Below are 22,519 nucleotides of genomic sequence, written 5' to 3' on the forward strand. Positions count from 1 at the left end.
TCGCAGACGGCAGGTGGTCGCTTCACGCGAACTTGTGATGCGCCTCTCGGGCGCCCTCCGCTCGGACGCGTCAAGCGTAGAGGTAGCGGTTCTCTTTTCGCTGCCATACACCGCGGCACTCTTCTCATACTACTTCGCGTGCCGTCTACCGGTCTCTATACGTTAACCCAGACTAACGTTTAAACACTCCCACTGACGCGTTCGCATGTTTTTCTTTGAGAGCGCCTTCGTTGTTAATAAGAAAAGGAGAGGGGTCCCTTGTGCGCTTGTCGCAGACGCAGTCAAACACACACACACACACACACAAAACACACACCGCACACCGCGCACCGCGCCCACCGGCCACCCGCCCCGCCTAGGTCGGAAAGTCGAAAGAGATGAGGACTTGAGGAGATGTGGAACAGCCCGAGGAATGGAGCGAACAAACATGGGAGGTTAAAGTCGCGCTGCCGGGCGTTTCTCACTTTCCGGGACACTCCCGTTGATTATTCTTTTTTTCCTGTGTCGAACCTGACAGAGTTGTTTGGTATTGCTAAAAATCTCTCTCTCGAACCTGTGTGCTGTGAGAGAGAAGAGAAAGTCATGTGAGTGAGAGAGAAGCCTTGATGGCGCGGGGATTCTTTTTTCCGCGCGCGTGCCGGCGATTCTGTTTCTGTGACAGGCCTCTGCATTCGCCCATGCGGGCCTTCATCGCTTTCGCCTTTCCGCAGCCAAGGTCCAGCATTTCGACGCGTAAAACGTCATCGACGCGCCCTCGGTGGCGATCATGGTTTTGTCAGCATGTGTCCCAGAGATGGACAGGCGATACTTGTGTAACACATGCTTGACCTGCCCCACAAGCAACTGGTACCGCCCTGGTGGAATTTGCCTGATGCTGCAACGATAATCGCACATCGAGCGCGGTATGCCACTCACGAAGTTTGGAGTTTGAGAATACTGCGGGCAGTTTTCCGAGTCTCCAATCGTGAGCATGCGGCTGCAGGTGGTTTGGGCGTCATCGGAGGGCGTGCTGCACGGCATTGGTAGGCCCGTGATTACGCTGATCATGTAAAAGCCGGTGCAGTCGCTCGCAGGATAGGGTAGCAAGTCGCACCTCCCTCCTGTAGCAAGAGTCCGACCCGTGATTTCGCAACGGGGCCGCACAAACAGACTTTCCGATGTGGAGGTCTGCACCGGGACCTCCACATCCGGTCCTGGGCCAAAGACGCACGAACCATCGTCAGCGACGGCCAAGGGGTCGTAGTTGACAGCGAGCGCCACCGTGCACCCCGCTGGTGGCGGCAGCGGTGGCGGCGATGGCGGCGGGATCAGGCACTCTGCGCAGCCCCCGCAGCCGCCCCAGGCGCACCGCTGTTCCCACGCATCCGTTTTGGTGTAGCAGTAGCCTCTGCAAATGGCCACCGGCGAGAGGTTGTCGCCGCCGCCCTCAACGGCCTCGTCGCCGCCGCCCTCAGCGGCCTCGTCGCCGCCACGCTCAGCGGCCTCGTCGCCGCCGCCCTCAGCGGCCTCGTCGCCGCCGCCCGTCGATTCTGCACCACCGCAGCGGCCTCGTCAAAGTCTCCATTCGATTGGGTGATCAGATATGCTTGCCCGTCGATCAAAGTGCACGTGCAAATGGCAGAGTTCGTGTTGCAAGGCCACCATTGGTAGCCATCTGCGCATGTCTGACAATTACGGCTTGTTGCACCATTTGGTGGCAGGCCCGGTGTTGGCGTGCAGGTTCTCTGTGATGGGCCCTCCGTCGTGGGATATGCTTGCCCGTCGACGACTGCCGCACTGTTTTTTTGATGCTCGCGGAGTCCGGGGAGTCCGTATCAGAGAGCCGGCGGGGGGCAGGCGCAAGGGTGCAACGTGTCCCGAGGTACTGGCTCGACCTGCGTCCTATACACTCGTTTCCTATACACTCGTTTTGACAACAAGGGCTTGCCGCACAACTACACTTCTGCGACACAGATGCGGATCTCTCGGGTGAGGCAGCGCTGCATTTTACAGGATCTGGCGGCCAGATGCAAAGTCCCGGCCTATGCTGGTGTTCAATCCCGCTATCGACAAGTTGGCAGCTAGTTCATCCCTTAGGCCCGGTGGCCACCGATCCATCTTGCTGTTGAGCAGGCAGGACCGCAACATTGCTTGATCGGAGCCCAATCTCGGGTCGGAAGGATATTGCCCAGACAGCTTCAAGTAGTTTGTCCACACCAGGAGCAGGTAAAAGGCGAGTGCTCCCCCGTCTGCTGAGAGGCTTTGGTCAAGGAGTCCTTTGTATGCTTTGAACACGTCCTCTCTCTTGTTTCCGGTGGTCTCCTTGGCTTCTTGTTCACATGGATCCTTGTATTCTGAGTAGACCCCCGGAGAGTAGGCCTTGTATTTGCACAGGCAATACCACCCATATACCCCCCTTGGCTTCGGGCCATGGAAATGGGCGATGCGTATGTTTGTCTTCTTCTCCTTTTGCCAGCCCCAGTACGCCTTCCAGTTCCACTCATCTGGTAGCTTGGAGATTGATCCCTTGAAAAACGCCAGGAGGAGACCCTGGTCTCCTGCAGGAAAGTGAAACTTGTGCTCCACCCCAAAGCGCAGAAGTGCGTCGCGCTTTTGCGAGAACCGCTCCACGTCCATCACCATCACCCCGGAGTTGCTGGGAGCGGAGCCTCTCACGGCTTCAGGACCCATGGCCAACAGCCCCCCATTCCGAGGCCGGATGAGATTCTGCTGGCCAATGTCCCCCAAGAACAAGACATCCGTGTCTGTGTACAGTACCTGCTTGTAGGACACTGTGGATTGGCATCTGCTCTTCTCGCCACGTAGATGCGCGCCAAGCGGTCCGGTGTCGTTGACTGTGAGATCGAGCCGCAGGTAGGCGCCAACGCTGGGGTTGTGACGCAACCCAGCTTCCCTCATCTTGTCTATGAAGCTCAGCCCATGAAATATGACCTCCACCCCTTGCCCTTGCAACCAGGCCGTGATGTTTGTTGGCTTGCCATCGTAGATGAGATGAGGCAGGAGTGAAGGCGCTGCCTTGCGTTGCGAGCCCACTGCTGCTATGACGTAAGCCATACTGGCTTCGATGGCATGTGCCGGCATGTATCTCGCACCAATGGCCATGAACCACGGCACGCAACCTTTGGGGCAGTGGCATGGAGATGTGCTTGGCGATATTCGTAGCTTGCGCGATTTCGTGTGGATCTTGTTGAGGACCTCCTCGTGGTCCAGGGGGTCGTAGGCCATTAATGCGCCCATGGCCTAAGTAGGTGCCGGAGGCAAGGGGTTGAGGATGCGGGCATCCGGGGTGCGGAGGGTGTGGTGGTAGCGGGACTCGCCGGAAGCGCAGTGACGTCTGGCAGCGCAGTTGAGGATGCAGCAAGCGCGGCGCCGCCAGCGGCGGTGACCAAGCCGCCAGAGACGGTGGTCAAGCAGAGAAGAATGCCGAGCAGGCGGGCCTTTGAGTTGCGGCGCCACATTACCGTCTCGCCTTCGTAGGTGGTTGTGTGGCCCTCACACGTGAAGGGCAGCCTCGGCAGCGCGTCGGACGGGAGGCTCGAAAATGCTTGGGCGCCCGTGAGCAGGAGGCAGCTCACAGAGTCGATCATCAGTCACACCTCTCACCTGCGAGCGTGCCCGCTTGGTGGGTCGGCTGTCTACCGCGCTGGCGGTGGCGGCGGCGGCGGCGGTACGGGAGCGAGGCGGTGTGGACGGGGGCTGCGATGTGCCTGCTCGAGCGCAGCGTAGCCCCAGGCCACGTTCCCGGACGCTCCGACGCACTGTTGGCTCACAACGTTCTTCTCTTCCGTTAAGGAAGGAATCTAAAGAAAGAAAGCGCGATCGCGCTGGTACAATAGAGTACAACAAAGCAAGTCCTCGCCAACGACGCATGAGCCGGCCCGTAGCCGCCGCACGCCCCTACAAAGAGACGATCGACAGCAAATCGCCCGACGTCCGCCGCACCCGCGTTAATGAGGCGATCAGCCGCGGAAGAGAGAGGCGAGCGGCGGCGGCAGCGGCGGCAGAGGAGGAGGAGGGGCCGTCTGGGCTCTCGGCACTGCTTTGCTGCTGCCTGCCGGGTGGAACCGGCAACGCGCTGTTGAGCGAGGTTGCGATGACCGCCAGCGCGATGCGTGGCCCGCCGCCGCTCGAGCTGCTGCCTGGGTATGCGAACGAGAGCGGATCGGGGCGGGACCCGCCGACGTCTGGGTGGCTCGAGGTGGTCAACAAGTCGGAGCGAGACGGCGAGGTGATTGCGGTGCTCGCGGGGGCGAACGTGGTCGAGTTGCTTCGCTGCAAGGCGAGCCCACCCGCCGCCGCTCCAAGGCTCTTCGGGCGGCGGCATTCTCTTCACACACGCCTGCCTGCGAAAAGGTGGGGTCGCTGCTGCTGCTTGACGAGGCGCTCCGCAACGGCGTGATGGAGGACCAGACGGTGGTCAGCGCGGAGATCGGGCCTTCCGTCGACACTCTCGAGGTCAGTCACAGCGCTGTAGCAGCAGCCGTGGCAACGATGAGAAAGTAGCTCTCCCCCCCCCCCCCCTCTTCGTCACACACCACTCCTCCCGCCTCCCTCGCCAAGCCTCCCTCTTTCACACCTCCCTCTCCACACCCCTCTCCAGGTCGCGCTCTTCACCAAGCCGAGGCTGCCGACTGCAGACGCTGTCCGGTCGGGCGTTGTGCGAGACAACTTCGCGGAGGCGCGTAGATCTATCACTATTGTTGTTATCATTGCCATTATCCGGCCTTGTGCGAGAGAACCCCGCACAGGCACGTCATTACTGTGCGCGGCGTGATTGTTGTTGTTCGTGCAGGCACAACTCAGCCACACCTCGGCACATCTCAGCCACACCTCGGCACATCTCAGCCACACCTCCGCGCATCTCAGCCACACCTCGGCACGAGATGGGCTGCGAGCAGGTGGCAAGAGCTGTGAAGAGAGAGCTGTGAACAGGTCACGGCGTATACCTGCCGCTGCGCCGGCCGCAACGTGCTTCTCAAGTACAAGCGAGGGGCGCTCGAGGTGCAGAGGGGGGGCGGGGGCGGGCTGGCGGCCTTCGGCGTGGGGAAGCGAAAGGCCGTCGGGTCGAACATCGACATGAAGACAAACGTCGAGTCGCTGGAGCAGGCGGCAGTGAGACCGGCCACTCACTCACCTCCAACGAAGGAGTCGTCCAACCGTTCCAACCGCTGCTGACGCAGGTGGCACTGCCATGACATCGGCGTGCAAGGGCCGGGGATCGAGTGGGCTCGTGCCGCGCCCCGATCCCGCAACGCCACGCCGCGCCGAGGCGAGAGAGGGTGGAGGAGGGGCTCGGCGAGTCCTCTCTCTCTCTCTCTCTCTCTCTCTCTCTCTCTCTCACACACACACACACACACACACACACACACACACACACACACACACACACACACACACACACACAGCCGTTCGGCTCGCGGTGGCATTCGGCCGGGAGAGAAGGTGAGTTCAGATGTTTGCGTGACGGGGGTGAATCTGAGGTGAGCGGAGGTACGTTTCGCGCTGGTAGTGGTACATGCGCTGTAGTATGGAGCTAGGTAAGGTAAGGTAAATTTCTCCACACGCACATAAAAAAAAAACTGTTCAGTTTTCAAAGGCAAAACACAACGCTCTGCGGTTGGTGCACCCCTCTCGCACTGACACATTCCCCTCTACCCCTCATCCCTACCCTTGGCTGAGCACATCTACCTGCGAGCTAGCATCTCCGCATTTTCTCCTCTAGTCATCCGCCCGCGCCGCGCGTCACTATGGGCGTCTAGTGCAGCCACTGACAGAGCTATTCCGAAGGAGTGGTCGACGCCTCGCCTAGAGTCGGGTGGGCCCGCGCACTGCTTAGCCCTGAGGGGGGAGTGTGTGTGAGGCGGTCACACGAACATCAAAGAGTGGTGGGGCAAGGGGGCTCTGGGCTCTACGATGCTGGGGCAAGGCGCAAGGCCAAGGGTAAGGTACTTTAAGTAAGGGGTAAGGTAAACTTCTCTCCACACACACACGAGGTCGTGGGGGGGCAAGGGGGGGCAACCCTCGCGTCTCCACGTCTAATGACAGGAGCCCCACAGCATACCATTCAAAGTGCAATTCCCAGCGCGTGGGTGAGCGGTGTGTGTTGTGTTAGGGTGCCCACAGCGCACAGGACCCAAAAAAGTAAAAAAGAATTCTTAAGATACAAGCCTCTCTGTAAAAAAAGAAATGGGCCACCGCCAGAATCGACCAAGACCCGCTCCGACGGGAGCTCCTCCGGGCACCTCTGCTGCGAACTGCTCCTCCGGTGCCTGCCCTCCTCCCCGCTCCCCAATTCAGGGCTCATGCCGATCGGCGACCGGTGCGTTGCAGGTAGCGACGACCTCGAAGCACGACCTCATCGTTGCCGCTTGCCTGGACGGCGCAGCAATGGGGCTGAGAACATAAGCCACTTGTCGAACCTTCTCATCTCTGCTCCAGTAAGTAGGTGTAATCAATGAGCTGCGCACCGCAAGCCCGGAGGGCGTGCTCCCTCAGCTCCAGCTCGCTCGGTCTGCGGTGCCTCTTCACAAAGCGATGGCACGGAGGGTGCGGCAAGAGCAGGCGCGCCGACCTCCAGAGGCGCTTGGCGACGCCGGCTTCGAGATGCTTCGAGAGATCGGGGTGCTGCACGAGCAAGGTGCGACTTCTTATCCCTATCTTCTCACGCCGACACCAGGCCAAAGCTACCCAACGCTACTGCTCGAAGGCGAGCGCATGGTGAGCTCCTCGGCTGTGGCAGCAAACTGCTGGGACCATTGCCCCGAGGAGCCATCCTCGCTCTCGACGCTGCCTCCGACTGGCACCGTCCTCGCCGCGGACCCGCTCGCTGTGCAGCCGCGGCTGTGGGAGCACACATGGCGCCACCCTCTAGAGCTCTACATCCCGGACGCGCAACAGAGACCCGCACACTTACCTGGAGAAGCGGGCGCTCAACGCCACCCTCCTGCCCCTCGCAGGGCATTCGCTCCATGCGTACTGCTGATGCTGGGCGAGGGACGTGGCGTGGTAGTGAATGCGCCCTCGTCGCTGCCGCTGTACGAGCACGTCGGCATGCTCGCCGAGCAGAAGGCGCCGCCCGGAAGCGCCGACCACGGCGAGGTGTGGCCTGGAGATTCGTGGCTCGACTCGTGCAGCAGCGTATTCGGGTGGGCTGCAGCTTCTACAGGGCTTAGGGGCACAATCAAGCGCGACCCGACTGATGAACGACGTGCGATCGCCATAGGTGGAGCCCCGTCTTCTATGGCGGTGACTCGGAGGCCGCTCTTTGCCTGTGCCTTGCTAACCCTCCCCGCGCTTCTCCGGGCCGTTATTTTTCTGCCTGCCCCGCACCCCTCAGGCGGAACGTCTCACTGTTCTTCATCCGCACGGCTCGCTGCTGAGCGGCTGCCGCCAGCTTGCGCCTACGCTGTATGAGGGTGGCCGCCTCCTCGACGCGGCGATGCTCGTGCGTTGCGGCAAGGCCAAAGCGGAGGACTTCGTCTTCTTCCGTGGGCGAGAATTGCCGATGTCGCCGAGATGGCATCTCCATTTCTTCCCTGTATTCGGTTGAATCCGTGCCAAGGATATGCCCGGGCCCGCTTGTGATGCGACCTGCTCGTGCGTCCCCCAGGCGCGTGCAGTGGGAGGACGACGAGTTCGCCGAGCAGCTGGCGCGTGGCGACTGGATGATCTGCCCGAAGGCGCGCGGCGAGTGGATGGTCAACGCAAAGGGAGGCCACGGCTTGGGCGAGGATCGTGCGCTGAGCACCGCCGAGCAGGAGCTGCGCGACCAGCGGCGGCTGCGTTCGTCGTGGGCGGCATGGTCGCTGTGCGTGGAGAGCCTCGGCGCGGCGCACGCCCCCCTGCTCCGCTTCCGCCCTGACGCGCTCAAAGAGGCGATCGTGAGGGAGGATGCCACCTGGAGAATGACGCATGCTTTCGGACCCGCCCCTGGCGCACTCTCGTAGGCAATTGAGCGGATCAGCTTCCCAGAGGGCCCGCCTTCACGGCAGGACGAGCGATTGGCCAACGCGCTGAGCGGCGGACGGAGCTACGCTGTGGGGGACGAGACGCCAGCGTGGCAGGAGTCTAGAGACGAATGACTCGCTTACCTTCCTCGTTATGCGGTTCTGCTGCTCTGACATCGAGCGCACTTGTGCGTTGTGGCCCTGTGCGGTCTAGCTAGGTCTCCCCTCCCAATGCACTCCCGACTAGAAGACTTTCGCGTCATGCCACATCGGTCATTGCACCGACGGGGTGTGGCGGAGAGTCTTGGGTCTCGCCTCTCGGTCTGTCGGCCGCTGTCGCCAGCTCGCCACCCCCCCGGCCCGTGTATACTCATTTGGGCCTCAATCGTCATACAATGAATGCCTCCACTGGTCCAAGACTGTTGCCTTTCAAACCTAAACTGAGAAGACGCCAAGAAGAGAGAGAGCGCCGCCATAATACACACCGGCACCGCGCCAACGCGGCCGGCTCTGGAGGCCACAGCTGCATGCGAGACGTCCGCGGCCGCCGCGAAGTCACTTCTTCTTGGAGTTGTCGACGTACCCTCCCCCCTCGACCGGGACGCCGGCATGATCCACCTGCTCACGGCTCGAGTGAAGGAAGCAGCAAAGGCCGCTTTCGCCCCGCTGGAGAGAAGCGCCGGCTGAAGGCATTCCTGAGCTCGGCTACATCTCGGCTACATGTCGCACCGGCTTGGTGACGAGGCTGCCCTGCGGCAGCACCTCGATGAGGTACCCGTCCGGGTCCTACTCACAGTGAAACCGAGATGTAGCCGAGACATGATGATCAGTAAGTTTCTTTCTTGGTCGGGCACCTTGAAAAACGCGAGGCCCTTGATGCCGCCAGAGTTGGGCGTCTTGGTGAACTCGCACCCGAGCTCCGCGAACCTGTTCGTTCACAGCCGGCGTCTTGACGGTGTGAACGCCGCGTCTCAATGTTAGCTCGCAGCCGAGCTCACGGACCGCGCACACGCGTCGTACACATCGGGCACGGTGATGCCTACCCGCAGCTTCAGGCATGAGGGACGTCTCTTCACAGCGTCGCGTGCGCGGAGGCGGTGGGTGCTGCCGAGGTGGCCAAAGCCTCCACGCACCGCCTCGCCGTCCTTCGTGCCGGTGGCGTCCCCGTTGCCGACGTTGTACACCGGCCCTGTCTCGCCCTCGGAGCCGTAGTTCCATGTCAGCTCGATGCAGCCCGGCGTGCGCATGCAGAAGGCAAAGCGCTCCTCCGGATCGGACGGGATGCTGGCTGGGTCGACGGGGGCCACAAAGTAGACGTTGAATCCCCACTGCTCGAACTCGCGGTGCGTGACGAGGTTGAAGCCGAGCACATCGCAGTAGAAGGCGAGCGAGGCCGCCGGATCCTTGACCCGCAGCATCGTCTGCTGCATGATAAAGTCGCGGGTCTCCGGCTCACGCTCCTTTGTATAGTAGCGGTCCACGTCTGGCGCAGCGCTCGCGATGGCGCCGGCGCGAAGGTACCGCACTGACGCGGCCACCCCGCCGGTGGGAGCGAACGCCGCCGCGCGAGGCAGCAGCGCGCTGATGAAGGCGAGACGCCGCATTTTGCTGGCCTGATTAGCTGCCCACAGCGGTTTCTAGGACGTCAGCAGCGACTGCGACATACTTTTAGCTTACTGGGAGAAAAAAGAAACAGTGGACCTACATGCATTGTGTCGCAGTGCCGCGGGATATGCTCGCAGTGGGAGTCAGAAATGTGGTCCTTGCGCGAGGAATGCTCGATAAACTCGAGGGACCAAAATACGCGGAGAGGAGAGCGGAGTTGCGCAGAAAGGCGAGAGAAGCAGCGAGAGCAAGAGATCGGCAGACGACAGCGGCGTCTCAGAACGAGGCCGAGGAGAGCGATGAGTCAGGGGAAGAGACAGCAGGAGAGAGAACGACGAGAGTGAGAAGAATGCGAGGTGGCATGAAGGTCGCTGCAAGAATTGGTGATAAACTGCGGAGAGAGATAGGAAGTGGTAGACGCCCGAGGGTGGGCGACGGCTAACACCACACTTCTCCCCTAAAATCCCTGTGTGGTGGCGGCGTACCGTCCTCCCATCCCTCCCTTGGGTTGTCTGTTTTCTTTCTTTTTTTCGCAGTGCCGCTCGCAACGTCAGGGGTCGTCCGAGGATTTGGCCCTGTTTTTCTTTTTCTGGACGCTGTGCCGTTCGGAGTCTGAGCACGGTATGGCATGAAAAAGCCCACTGTGGAAATTTACGCGGGTCTCGCCCTCTGAGAGGGAAAAGGATGGAGACGCCGTCGGTCAACCCGTCATGGCAGGTGGTTTGCTTATTCTCGCTGCCACCGCGGTGGCTCACCAAGGACTTTTCAACGTGCGGCGTCATCACCGCGCGGCGCGCAAGCCACGCCTCACCCGGGCAAAAGGAACGACCGCGCGCCGCCGCCGCCCGCCTCGCCGCGCCGCGCCGCGCCGCGCCTCGCCTCGCCTTGCAGCAGCGCACGCGCACACGCACCCGCGCGCCCGCGCTCGCTCCGCGAGAGCGAAGCAACCCTCCAAGCGAGTTTCGAGCCGGGAGCCAAAAGGTCCCAGCTCGAACCGCGAACCGGTTCGACCACCGCCGCTGGCGGTTCTGCAAAGGCAGTCAGGGGCAGCGCCTGATATAACGTGAAATAGTGCGAGCGCGCGAGATACTCACCCGACCCACGTGCCCTCGCGAAAGAGATCTCGCGCCGCGCGCGCCGCCGCCCGAGAGCACTCCCACCCCCGCCGCCCTCGCAAGCTCACAGGTTGATTTGAGGAGAAGCAGCTGGGGGAGGTCAAAGCGGGAGAAGGCGGCACGGCGGCGGCGGCGCGGCCCCCCCCCATCCCCACGCCTCCGGGTCGTGCGTACCGCCTCCGGGCGTGAGTGTCCCCCCAGCGTCTCCGAGCTTAGTCGAGAGGAGAAGTGAGAGTGAGTGTCTAGTGGAGAGAGAGGGTGTGGCGTCTAATGCAGTGCATCGTGTTGTGGAGGGGTTGATGTCGAGCCATCTGCGCGCTCGGCACGAGCCCCTCAGGCGCCTGCGCGCCAACCACCCCCCGGTGTTTTGACACCATTATTTGGTATATTAACCTCGCGGCCGCCTAGATAGACTGAAAGAGTTAGACACCGCAGGAGTGAGGCTGCTGCTGCTGCTGCTGCTACTTGCTTGCTGCTACGTTAGCGCCTGCTGCTGCTGTTGCTGCTCCTCTGCTGCTGATTGTGGAGATACGATTTCTCCGATCACCCCGCCCGCCCGCCCCGCCCCGCCTGCCCGCCCGCCCACCCGCCTGCCCGCCCGCCCGCCCGCCCGTCCAACCACCCATTCCCATCACCATCTCACATACCTTCATATAGGCGCTCGAGACCTCCTCTCGCTGCCTACTCGCTGCCTCGAGGGAGGAGGGGAAGACGTCGTGCGGGCGCCACTGCGCTAGCCGGCCTGAGGCCCCTCCCCGGAAGGCAAGTATTAGCCACACGAAACCCGAGACCCCTCCCCCGCACCCCGACCCCCCCACCCCCTTGCTCCCCTCCCCCCCCTCGGGAGGGCCGAACTGAGGCGCCCGTGGGGACCCCACAATTCCCTTCCCCCCTCGGAGGGGGCCGGACGAGGCGTACCCCGAGGGCCCCGCTCTTTCCCTCGCATAGCGGCCACTCTTCGGATCGCTGGTCGAGCGACCCGGGGGATGCCCCGCGCGCCTGACCCAGGCGCGAAAAACGAATCTGCGAGGCGAGGCCGCTCACGCGGCCCGATGGGGAGGAACGGGTCGAGCCCCCTCCAACCCACCCGCGCTAGGTCTCGGGTTTGACGCATGGGGTCACTCCCGCGAAACTCGTGAACTAGCCGGGGCAGTCGGAGAAGTGGCAACTCCGTGCACTGACGGTCGGCCGCCAGAAAACACGCCTCCGTGGCTCGGGTTACACCAATCCTCGCTACCCAACGCGGCCAAAGGATATCCACCTCGAGAACCTCGAGAACCTCTGACAGGCCGCAGCTTGTCCTCTGCACTTTGGACGTCCGGATATGATCCTGGGGTGAGCTCTCGGCTGCCCTGCCTGTCGCCCCACCCAGCCACCTCTCGCACCCCAACGCTTACGCCACGTGCTCCCGTCAAGGTACGGAGCAGTGCACCTGCCTCTCACGCCCGGCCGCCACCGCGTGACTGTGCGCACGTTCCGGCCGCTCGCCTGGCGGCGGCGGTGTCTTTGAGGCTAGAGTGCAACCATGTCCCTGCCCGCCTCCCTGCGGGCGTAGAAGAGCGCCGCCTCCTCGGCGGTGGCGAAGCAGCCGAGGAATACTTTCTTGCCACCAACCTGCACCTGCAGCTGGTACTTCTTGCCTCGCCGCTTCTGTACGTAGGTCACGCCTTTGTAGCCGGTGTTGCTGCGGCTACTGGTGACCAGGGCGAAGCCCTCCCTCTCCGCCTGCCGGACTGCCTCGGCGCCAGCTGCAGAAGAAGGCGCGGGTGGCGGCGGCGGCGGTGGCGGCACGGTGAGATCGCTGGTGTCCCCACTGGTCAAACTATTAGCCTCATAATGAGGAAAAGGCTAATAGCGATTTCAAATAGTGCTACTATTAGCTCAGAGGGGCTAATAGCTGAGCTTCATAACGTCTGGAGCTATTAGAACACCACTATGAGATGGGCTAATAGCGACTATTAGGGCGCTATTAGGGCACTATGAGAGCCTAATAGTGGCCCTAATAGTGCCCTAATAGTGCGGTACCCGCGCGACGCGCACTACGCGCGGCGCGGCAAGAGCGATGGCGCCGACTCTCTAGGAGACGGGCTTCCATGAGGCAACCACGGCGAACGAGAACGTGGAGTCGTTGAACTTGACCGTGGTGACGTCAGGCTTGGTGGTGCTCTTCATCACCTTGACGCACCAGCCGCCGGCGGAGACGCCGGGCCACAGCGAGGGCGGCGCGAGCAGGAAGCTGGTCGTGCGGTCCGCACGAGCGCGGGTGTTGCCTGCGCAACAGGGGCACGGGGACGAGCGTCAGCCCGGCAGCTTGCGGCGGCGCGCGCGCGCGGCGACGGTGCGCACGGCTTGGGAGAGCAGGGAGAGAGAGAGATAAGGCCGCTGCCGCCGCAGAACGCAGGATGTGGCTGCGTGCGGGGCGCGGCGGGCGCGGGCGCGCGCTCGGACCTTGCAATTTCAAACTGCGCACGCCCTGATCACGAACAGGATGCGGGCGGCGCAGAGATCTGCTGCCGCCCGGACCGCCGCCCGGGGATGACCCAGGACCTCGCCGGCGCTGCGCCGGCGAGGGGCCGAAGCCCGGCGGTTGATCACGTTCTCCACACCCGCGCGCGCTGTGCGGTCGCCGTTCCGCCTCACATGCCTGCGGACAGCGCCGACGGGTGGTGAGGAGGGCGGAGAGCCGGCGGGCGCGGTGTGCGCGGTCGCCGCGCGCTGGTGGTGTGCGCGCGGTCGCCGCGCGCTGGTGGGCGACAGGTCACCGAGGCGAGCGGGGAGCGAGCGAGGAGCACACTGGCCAGTGTGCTGTGCGCGACTCTCAAATCGCCAAGTCAAACAAGAAAAACAGCTGGTCGTCGACAACAAACCCTGCAGTGGTCGGCATCAGCGCGCCGGGCGCGGCAGGTCGTGCTGCGCTTCGAAAAGCCGCCGGCCTTCCTCTCGCATCGTCTCGTCCAGCTGCGCCTTGACCGATGGCAGCGCAAGGCTTCTCGCCGGATCCTCCGCGATCAGCGTGGATGGACGCCAAGAAGACCAGCGCTGCGCCGCACGCCGCCAAACCACCACGCTGGCGCCAGCTCGCAGAGGGTTTCTCGCTGCACGCCAGATGGTCAGCGGGCGCCGATGGCGGCATGGGCGCGACGAGCTCCGTGGCCGGCATGTCGCTATGAGGCCCAGCTATTAGGCCGGGGCGCGCCGTGAAGCATGCGGCATGAATCGCGAAATCGCTAAGTGCGCATTATGAGGGTCCATTATTAGGACATCGGCTATTAGCACACCTAATAATTGCACTATTAGCCCCTCTGAGCTAATAGTAGCACTATTTGAAATCGCTATTAGCCTTTTCCTCATTATGAGGCTATCGTACATCCTCCTGCTGATCTCCGCAAAGTCCTGCTCCCTCCCTCGTCTCGCCCTGCGCGTCTGCTCACACACCCAGCCGTGCTCTGGTTCGCCTCTTAGATCGCCTCTGCCGCCGAGATACTGAGGCCGAGGCGCACTCGTCGACTTTGACTATTATCTGTCCTCGGGAGGGCGGCGGCGGCCGTGTAGGGGCGGCGGCGCGCTCCTGATGACAAATAGTCGCCGCACAGTGCAACACGGCTGCTCACACACCCAGCCGTGCTTTGGTGTGTCACCTGTGTCTCTGTCTTAACCAGATATCGAGAGCGGCGCGACGACAACAATCCCCCTAACCCTAACCCTAACCCTAACCCTAACCCTAACCCTAACCCTAACCCTAACCCTAACCCTTAACACCCTAACCCTAACCCAAAGTGGCGAAGAACTCGGGGGCGCATTCACCGAGAGGTGGCCTCGACGGACGGCTAGTTTCTCCATTCCGACCCAAGCGGCCCGTTCTTAGGACCTGCACAACGGCTTGGAATCCTAACCCTAACCCTAACCCTAACCCTCTAACCCTATACTTACTTCACGAAAACGGTGGATTCAGCTAAAAACAAGGCCAGCCCCCCTGTTTTGTGTTGGCTGGTGATACCTAAAGCTCCGCTCGGCTCCGCTCGGCTCGCTCGGCTCCACTCGGCTCGTTTGGCTCCGCTCGGCTCCACTCGGCTCCGCTCGGCTCCACTCGGCTCCACTCGTCGCTCGGCTCGCTCTGCTCCGCTCGGCTCCGCCCAGAGGGTGTGCATGACCTAGCTGAGCGCCACAAGCCCAGCTCGTCAGACCTGGCGCTTATGAGGTTGTTATGCTGGCTGTCAGCAGGTGTATGCTGGAGACAAAGTTGTGGACTCGGTATCTATTTCTCTGAGGTCAATGTGTACAGCTATGTCCTTCTTGACGATGGAGAACCTGATGCTTAAGTGATCGGCGCCAGAGCCGGGAGGTGCGCGCGGTCGGTCGCGGGAGAGCGCGATGCGGTGGCCTGAGCGAGGACGGCTGTGCGCCCGCGCGTTAGCCATGTCTGGGGAGGTGGCTTGAGGGGCTCTCCCCCGCGGCTCACAATCTCTCGCAAGCTACTCGACATCGGGAACCGCATGTGCGGGTTGGGACACGAGGGTAGTGAGGATAGCATGCGCCAGCCAGGCGCGAGGCGCCGCCTCATCCTCAAAGCACTGATGCGTCATGAGACGTCGCGGTGCCGTCACGGCACGGCCCACCACGAAAGCCGCGCCAGGAATGTCTTCGCCGCCGGGAAGTGCACCGTCTGAGAAAGCCATCGCTCTGCCGTCCTCCGGCGATCCGTGTATAGGCACGGGCGTGTCCTCACCGCTCCCCGAATGACCGCTGTGGCATCCTCAATCTCGCTGGCCCCCATGTATGCCGTCGCCGCGGCGTCGGCGTAGGCGTTGCTAGCGCACCCCGCGTGGCTCGGTACCCACAGGAACGTGACGGATTCGAGCTGGGCGCGATATCTGCATATCCCCTCTAATGCTCCTCCTCGATCCCACTCCCTGAGCCCCTCAAGAGAGCCTATCTTCGGTACGCCGCCTCGATCTGCTGTAGCGCGGGCTTGCAGTCGCTCAAGACGAGGCACCTCCTGTCCGTTGCATCTTCCGCCGTCGCCATCTTACGCAGGTAAGCCAGCACCGCGTACGTTTCCGCGTCTATCACCTGCCAATCGTCTGGCAGTCTGCCGCCCCGCGCACAGCCCCTGCCCAAACGCGAGCCGCAGCTCTGAGCTCATCGTCCCCGCCTTCGAGCTGTCCAGATCCCTCGACGGGGCTGGGAGAGCACGGTACGGGACTGGCAATATAAACGACACAGCAGTGAGCAGACGGGAGGGGGCCGTGTCGTCATCGAGCTCAAAAAAGAAACGCAGCCGCCCTCGACGGCTACGCGTACGTACAGCCCAAATGCCGCCCGGTTGATCGCATGCGGTACGCGCACGACAATTCACACTCACACACACGCACCTGACGCTATATTAGCGTGCCGTTCAGCAGCGACGCGCCTCCCCCCAGCAGCAGCCTCCGCCCGCCCGCGTCTCTCAGCGACGCCTCCATCCTGCCCGCCGCGCCGCCGTCGGAACCGCCATCGGCAAGCCCGTCCGCGCCTACAAGAACGGGCCACCGGTCCGCGCGCACTGCCTCTCACCGACTCCTCACGCCGCCTCTGCCACACGCCGAGCCCAAGCGACGCGAGCACGTTGGTCAGCACCTGCACCTGCCCCTCGAGCTGCGCGACGCGCCTGTTCACATCCAGGCGGGGGAGTGAGACGCCGTCCACACACCCACACGCACCGTGCCCCTCGAGCTGGGCGCACGTCTCCCACCCCTTTTGGAACTGCTGCGGCGTCTGCAGGTCGCCGTGGTAGAAGCGCTCGTAGTCCGACTCGAGTGGCTCCCAGCCGCAGTCGACCTGTCAACCGTGGAGATGGATGAGCTGAAGGATGAGCTGCGAGCCAGCTGCTGCCAGCCTGGCTCCCGGCGAGAGCGTACCTCGCCCCAGAGGCCGTCCAGGAAGGCGCGGCCTCCGAGCCCAAAGAGCCGCTCGACAAAGAGGTAAAAGTACTTAGTGTCCCACTCGCCTGGGAGCCACACGCATGCGGTCGTAGAGGCATTGGTCGATCAGGGCCCAGAGCCATCCGTGTCCCCCCCCCTCCAGCGGCAACATCTGGGCTGTATCTGGGCTGTATCTCGGCTGTATCTCGCTTGACACCTCGGCCACATCTGGGCTGTATCTGGGCTGTATCTGGGCTGTATCTGGGCTGTATCTGGGCTGTATCTGGGCTGTATCTCGGCTGTATCTCGGCTGTATCTCGCCCTCGAGCGGCGACAGCAGCATGTTCGACGGAGGGAAGAAGAACCAGCCCGGGACCTCCGGCGCGCAGACGCAGGGGAAGAGGAAGCAGCCGTACCGGAGAATGAAGAAGCCGGTCCAGAGGAGTGTGGTGCCGAGGGCGGCCCAAAAGATGCAAGGGCCTCCGTGGGGGAAGCAGACGGGCCAGCCGTCGAGGCAGTAGGGCCAGGTTTGCCAGAGGACGAGGAAGTAGAGGAAGGAGGCGGGCACGACCCAGAGGTAGAGCGGCGTCATCTGGTACCGGAAGAGGAGGATGAGCAGCGTGGTCCAGATGCCCGTCCACCAAAACAGCACGTAGCGGTACGTCCGGTAGACAACCTGGCAGCGGAGGCCCTGCGGGTGCGGCCGAGGTGTAGCCGAGGTGTAGCCGAGACCTAGCCGAGCAGACCTGGCAGCGGGGGCCCTGCAAATACGTCGAGGATTGGTCGACAAAGTCTTGGGGCAGGCAGGCGGCGAAGGCGATCAAGCCCATCGCCCATCCGTCCAGCTCCTATGGACGATACTATGAATTGAGTTGATGTCACAGACAACAACCGGCCCCCCAAGGCCGTCTGCGCCGGAATAAAGTCGAAGATGAGGAAGATGATTGTGGCGTCGCCGAGCGCGTTGCCCGTGCTCTCGACGTTGATAATGATGGCCGAGACGAGCGCGAAGTACGAGACGACGATCACGGTGGCGAACTCGGAGATGATGGTCCAGAGCACGACGGTGCAGTACGCGTATGTCTGCCCTTCGAACCGGTTCGCGAGGGAGCGGAGCAGCAGCCGGATCTCGGGCGAGGCGAGGAAGGACTGGGAGTCGTCAAAGTTGACAGCGTTGCCAATCATGAACCAGAAGACAATCACCTTGCCCAGCAGCCAGATGAGTCGGGGCAGCCACGGCTCGTCGAGCGTCCACCACTCGTACCACGTGGTCGTGTGCGGCACCTCGGCGAGAAAGTTTGCGACGATCATCGACTCGAGGAGAAGGACTTGGAAGACGATCGTCAGCACCGCAACCACGACCGCGACCCATTGCAGGAACTGAGAGCCGAGTAGGTAGAACCAGCAGAGCTGCGTGCACGGCCACGAGCAGCGGCAGCCGAGCCACGGCGCGACGAAGGCGCCGCTCGCCTTGAGCGCCGCCGCCGGCCCCACCACGGTCGCCATCGGCAGCGGCGTGCCAAACACATTGACCGGCTGCGGCTGGTTGGTGCCGGGGGTGCCGTCGTCCTGCGAGACCGCCTGTGGAGTGTGCTACCAGCGTCATCGCACCGTATCCTCACCCGTAACCATATTCTTCTGCGAGGCCGCCTGGTACTGCACCAACAGCGACTGCTGGTAGCCGAAGTCCTTGAGGTACGCCGAGATCGAGTTCCACATCGCCCAGGTGAAGATGTTCTTGAAGCCCTCTCTCAGCACGTACCCCTCCTTCATCAGGAGGGAGTTCGAGGTGCCGAGGACCTGGTCCCGCTTCAGCTCGTCCGCCATCTTCTGCGCCTCCTGCGGGCGCGCGGCGGGCGGGAGACCGAGGGCTGTGGCCAAGGGCTGAGGAGAGAGAGAGTTGCTACCCAACACCAGCCCTCGCTGAAGTGGCCGCCAATGCAGCGTTGTGGCGCAGAGCAAGCGGGCGCTGCCGCGGCAGGCGGCGGCGGCGTGGCGGCGTGGCGCGGCGGGTGAGGCGGCTGTGCTGCAGGCCGCCACGGCGGTACTGCAGGCCGCGGCTGCGATGCTGCGGCGGCGCTGGACAGTGGCGGTGCTGGCGATGGCGATCGGGTCGAGGCCGCGGCGCAGGTGGCGGACCGGGTTCAGCAGCAGGTACGGTAGGACTTGGTTGGGCAGAGGCAGCTCGTACGGCCGGAACACGCCGAACCAGGCCAGATTGTCTTCGGGTGGCGACGGCGGCGGCGACAGCCAAGCCTCGTCCTCGCTGCTGCTGCTCGCCGCGGCGGCGACCGGGGCGGCGCTGGGCATCACAGCGCCGCAAGTCGAGGACACACCTCGGCACCGAGCGGCGAGCGAGGCGGACAGCAAGAGGCGCGCCAAGGCGGGCCTGGAAGGCGCAAAAGAATTTTCCGCCACAAGCTCCTCTCACAGCAGACTGGCTCGGACTGGCACTACAAATGGCACAGCAGGCGACGGCCCCTTACGGGTCGTCAAAGAGGCCGGCGTACTCCTCCGGCCGCTCCTCCCCCTCCCAATCCTCCCCGGGCTCTGGCTCCTCCTCCTTCGCCCGCGCCCTCGCCCCCCGCCGGCGGCGATTCCGTGCGGCCGTCGCCCCCTCCCCCTCCCCGCCCCCATCACGGCCGGAGCCGTACCACCCAGCGCGCACGAGGAACGAGGACTGAGCCTCAACCTCGTCCAACCTCACCGCCCTCACGGCGGCGTCGCACGCCTCAGCCCGCGAAGCGCCAGCAGCATGCGCCGCGGCGTACGCCGCGTCGCCTACCGCCTGCCTCGCGAGAGACGCGGCGCGCCACTCGTCCTCCAGCGCCGCCGAGCCCCACACAGGGTCTCCCGCAGACCGGTCCGAGTCGCCGTCCGAGCTAAGGGGTCACTCCCGACGACCTCGGGAACTAGCCGGGGCAGTCGGAGAAAGGGGCAACTCCGTGCACTGACGGTCGGCCCCCAGAAAACACGCCTGCGTGGATCGCGTCAGACCAATCCTCGCTACCCAACGCGGCCAAAGGATATCCACCTCGAGAACCTCGAGAGAGACGTGAGAGTCGGCGACTTGGACAGAACCATCCGTAGACTTCTGCGCCCCGCCCCCGCTTGTGCCCTGACTGCACAGGACGCGACCTGAACTCGGTTGAGCAAGAGAGGCTGAGCCGCAAGAGGCGTTCAGCGTCTCCGGTACCGATACCGAGCCCAGCCAAGGACGCTCGGACGCGTAATCTGCCATTCCGCCACTGGACGGGCGTGAAAAACATTCGAACAAAGAAGAGGCGACGGGAGGAACCGGCGGAGGATGCAGTGACGTGAGACACACACACACACACACACACACACACACACACACACACACACACACACACACACACACACACACACACACACACACACACACACACACACACACACACACACCGCTCACCCACGCGCACTGGGCCTTGCACTTTGAATGCCGTGGGGCTCCTGTCGTCAGACGTGGAGACGCGAGGGTTGCCCCCCCTTGCCCCACCACCTCGTGTGTGTGGAGAAGTTTACCTTACCTTACCTTACCTGGACGGGCGTCGGTGTAGGCAGCGTGTCTCTGAGGCTGCCGGCTTGTGACACGAGGAAGCATGGAGCATGAAGCATGGAGCGTGTAGGGTAGATGTTAGAAGGTCAGAGGTCGGCAGCAACTGTGCACAGTCGTCGTGAGTGCGGGTGGCCGTCGGAGCAAGCCGTCAACGCGAACTAATCAACCGTCAGTTCCGTCTTGTCTGTGTGTGGCAAAGCAGCGAGAGCGTGAGCGTCCCCCGATCCGCATGGTGGCGTGTCGCCATCCTGGTAAAGGCACGCACGCACACTCACTTTCGTTGTTTGGTCGGTTTACAAACGCCACAGTCACTGAAATGAGCCCGCTCCTGAGATCAGAATCTTCACGAGGGATGAACATATCTACCCATCTGAACCCCATTTCGATCCGTTCGGTTCAACCAGCCGCCGACGCGGGCTTGCCGCCCCCGGCAGATCCTCCCGCGCTGCCGCTAGCGCCTGCACTGGCGCCGGCGCCGGCGCTGGCGTCGGAAGACTTTGCGCCCGAGGATGCAAGCTTCCACTTCGGCCCGAGTGGCCCCGCCGCCGCCGCCACCTGCTTCTGCGTCGCCTTGAGCAGCTCGGCCCGCGGCGTCGCGCCTAGGACGTGTCCCGGACGTGTCATGGAGGCGTGACCGTGCGGGAGGACCAGGGCGGCCTCGGCGAGAAGATTCGCGCCGGCCGTCGCCGCCGCCAGAGGCGTCTCGCCGCTCGGCGCTCCCGCGCCAACGGGCGGCGGCGCAGGATCGGTCGAGGCGACTGCGGCTCCCTTGCGTGCAGCCTGCACCGACCGCTCGAAGCCTGCTCACACACCCGCGATGCCGTGAAGACGCCGTTCACAAGCCAGAGACGGGGAGCAGCGACGCCGGCTCCTGCGCGGATGTCGCGGCCGATGCCCTGGAACCAGGCCGCAGAGCGAGCGCCTGCGGAGGAGGAAGCCCATCGGCGGAGTGTGAGCCGGGACGGCGCCCGCCGCCGGGTCGCTTGGGGCCGGGCGGGAGAAAGAGCGCCGAGCCCCGCCATGATGCTGCCGATGGCCTGCCCGCCGAGACTCGTCCCGAACACCTCCTTGAGCGCCTGCGGCACCAACTGGTCGAAGAGCAGCCGCTCCTACCACCGTGCCAGGCCGCACGTTGATGTGTGCATGCCGTTAGTTGGTCGAGGAGAGACGCCGCTCCAGAAACAAGTCGAGCGGAAGATCGCCCCCGTCCTTGGCCGCCACCGGCCGCAGGTGCATCCACCGGATCCGGACCTGGTGATTGCAATCAGTTCGTAGTTCATCAGCCTGGTGAGCCGCAGGTGCATCCGACCGGACGCGACACCCGTCCGCCCTCTCCTCGATGCGAGCGCCAATCGCGGCTCATCTCGGCTACATCTCGGCTACATCTCGGCTACATCTCGGACCACGTCCGTCATCTCCTCGATGCGAGCGTAGTAGCGCGCCATGTCCTCCACCCCGAGCTCCGCCGCCTCGGCCTGGCCGTACCGGCGCAGGTCTCGCTCGACGTCGCCCTTGTACCCGGTGAAGAGGTCCTTGATGGACACCTCCGCGTCGCGGAAGCAGACGTCGCCTGATCAGACTTAGCTACGTGACGGGCGCATTGCCCGCGCCTCCGCACCGCGCAACAGCAGACTTCGCCGCAAGACAGTCGCAGCGGCAGCCCGCCCATCCCTGCCCATCCCTACCCATCCCTGCCCATCCCTACCCATCCCTACCCATCCCTGCCCATCCCTACCCATCGCTGCCCGTCTCGGCCCATCTCCGCGCATCTCCGCGCATCTCGGCGCATCTCGGCGCATCTCGGCGCATCTCGGCGCATCTCGGCGCATCTCGGCGCATCTCGGCGCATCTCGGCGCGTCTCGGCGCGTCTCGGCGCGTCTCGGCGCGTCTCGGCTACGTCTGCGCCGCAAGAGAGTCGGAGCGGCAGCCTGCCCAGCACGCCCCGCAGCTCGGCCACGTTTCCCATCCGCAGCGCCGTCTCGGCGGAGTTCTCCTGCAGCTGGGCCATTGCCGTGCGGCGAGGCGCCTAGGAGGCGCCAGAGAGGTGTCAGAGAGGTGTCCAGAAGGTGTCCAAGAGGAGTACGAGAGGTGTCAAGGAGGTGTCAAGGAGGTGTCCAAGAGGTGTCCGAGAGGTGTCCGGCAGGTGTCCGGCAGGTGTCCATGTCTAGGGAGGTGTCTAGGAGGTGTCAGAAAGTGTGTCTGAGAAGTGCCTAGGTGCCTGGGAGGTGTCCAACAGTTGTCTGCATAACTCTCTCTCCGAATCCCGGGCAAGGTCATCTCGACGTCATCTCGACGTCATCTCGCCATCATCTCGCGCGGCCTCGCCTTAAGCGGCGGTAGCTGCTCCACGTGCGCCCAGTGGATCCGCATGT

General features: G+C 63.5%; 8 protein-coding genes across 8 annotated transcripts in view; 2 read left to right on the forward strand and 6 right to left on the reverse strand.

Annotated features, from left to right (window-relative positions):
- Positions 1-1,986: 1,986 nt before the first annotated feature.
- Positions 1,987-3,587, reverse strand: EMIHUDRAFT_207937 (hypothetical protein; the record flags this gene model as incomplete). The annotated part of the gene is made up of 2 exons (XM_005773287.1): positions 1,987-3,240; positions 3,333-3,587. 2 exons carry the CDS (start codon positions 3,585-3,587, stop codon positions 1,987-1,989), a joined length of 1,509 nt encoding a protein of 502 aa, XP_005773344.1.
- A 259-nt stretch (positions 3,588-3,846) lies between these two features.
- Positions 3,847-5,204, forward strand: EMIHUDRAFT_435737 (hypothetical protein). Its single transcript, XM_005773288.1, has 5 exons — positions 3,847-4,279; positions 4,354-4,455; positions 4,601-4,678; positions 4,933-5,109; positions 5,184-5,204. Exons 1-5 carry the CDS (start codon positions 3,869-3,871, stop codon positions 5,193-5,195), a joined length of 780 nt encoding a protein of 259 aa, XP_005773345.1. The 5' UTR covers positions 3,847-3,868; the 3' UTR covers positions 5,196-5,204.
- Positions 5,205-7,324: 2,120 nt separating this feature from the next.
- On the forward strand, positions 7,325-8,193 carry EMIHUDRAFT_435740 (hypothetical protein). The gene is made up of 2 exons (XM_005773289.1): positions 7,325-7,874; positions 7,947-8,193. The coding sequence occupies exons 1-2, from the start codon at positions 7,410-7,412 to the stop codon at positions 8,079-8,081; spliced, it is 600 nt and encodes a 199-aa protein (XP_005773346.1). The 5' UTR covers positions 7,325-7,409; the 3' UTR covers positions 8,082-8,193.
- A 170-nt stretch (positions 8,194-8,363) lies between these two features.
- EMIHUDRAFT_415810 (hypothetical protein) lies at positions 8,364-9,518 on the reverse strand. The gene is made up of 5 exons (XM_005773290.1): positions 9,055-9,518; positions 8,949-8,985; positions 8,801-8,873; positions 8,676-8,732; positions 8,364-8,564 (listed from the first exon to the last, which is right to left on the reverse strand). Exons 1-5 carry the CDS (start codon positions 9,374-9,376, stop codon positions 8,502-8,504), a joined length of 552 nt encoding a protein of 183 aa, XP_005773347.1. The 5' UTR covers positions 9,377-9,518; the 3' UTR covers positions 8,364-8,501.
- Positions 9,519-10,282: 764 nt separating this feature from the next.
- Positions 10,283-11,058, reverse strand: EMIHUDRAFT_435741 (hypothetical protein). The gene has a single exon (XM_005773291.1). The coding sequence runs from the start codon at positions 10,813-10,815 to the stop codon at positions 10,642-10,644; it is 174 nt and encodes a 57-aa protein (XP_005773348.1). The 5' UTR covers positions 10,816-11,058; the 3' UTR covers positions 10,283-10,641.
- Positions 11,059-12,178: 1,120 nt separating this feature from the next.
- On the reverse strand, positions 12,179-18,950 carry EMIHUDRAFT_463789 (hypothetical protein; the record flags this gene model as incomplete). The annotated part of the gene is made up of 10 exons (XM_005773292.1): positions 18,217-18,950; positions 17,449-18,147; positions 17,313-17,414; positions 16,943-17,242; positions 16,564-16,647; positions 16,389-16,483; positions 16,220-16,313; positions 13,307-13,310; positions 12,770-12,936; positions 12,179-12,514 (listed from the first exon to the last, which is right to left on the reverse strand). Exons 1-10 carry the CDS (start codon positions 18,874-18,876, stop codon positions 12,179-12,181), a joined length of 2,541 nt encoding a protein of 846 aa, XP_005773349.1. The 5' UTR covers positions 18,877-18,950.
- Positions 18,951-19,048: 98 nt separating this feature from the next.
- On the reverse strand, positions 19,049-19,835 carry EMIHUDRAFT_207945 (hypothetical protein; the record flags this gene model as incomplete). Its single annotated transcript, XM_005773293.1, has 4 exons — positions 19,049-19,105; positions 19,235-19,448; positions 19,564-19,600; positions 19,763-19,835. 4 exons carry the CDS (start codon positions 19,833-19,835, stop codon positions 19,049-19,051), a joined length of 381 nt encoding a protein of 126 aa, XP_005773350.1.
- A 589-nt stretch (positions 19,836-20,424) lies between these two features.
- Positions 20,425-22,519, reverse strand: part of EMIHUDRAFT_450852 (hypothetical protein) — a gene marked incomplete at its 5' end in the record, with an annotated part of 4,624 nt that continues 2,529 nt past the window's right edge. Inside the window, 5 exons of the mRNA XM_005773294.1 lie at positions 20,425-20,745; positions 20,824-20,946; positions 21,018-21,065; positions 21,153-21,255; positions 21,601-21,690. Coding sequence (XP_005773351.1) covers positions 20,543-20,745; positions 20,824-20,946; positions 21,018-21,065; positions 21,153-21,255; positions 21,601-21,690 — 567 coding nt within the window. The 3' untranslated portion in view covers positions 20,425-20,542. The remainder of the gene's footprint in view (positions 20,746-20,823; positions 20,947-21,017; positions 21,066-21,152; positions 21,256-21,600; positions 21,691-22,519) is intronic.

The sequence above is a fragment of the Emiliania huxleyi genome (genome assembly GCF_000372725.1).
Source record: "Emiliania huxleyi CCMP1516 unplaced genomic scaffold EMIHUscaffold_34, whole genome shotgun sequence".
Classification (NCBI taxonomy): Eukaryota; Haptophyta; order Isochrysidales; family Noelaerhabdaceae; genus Emiliania; species Emiliania huxleyi.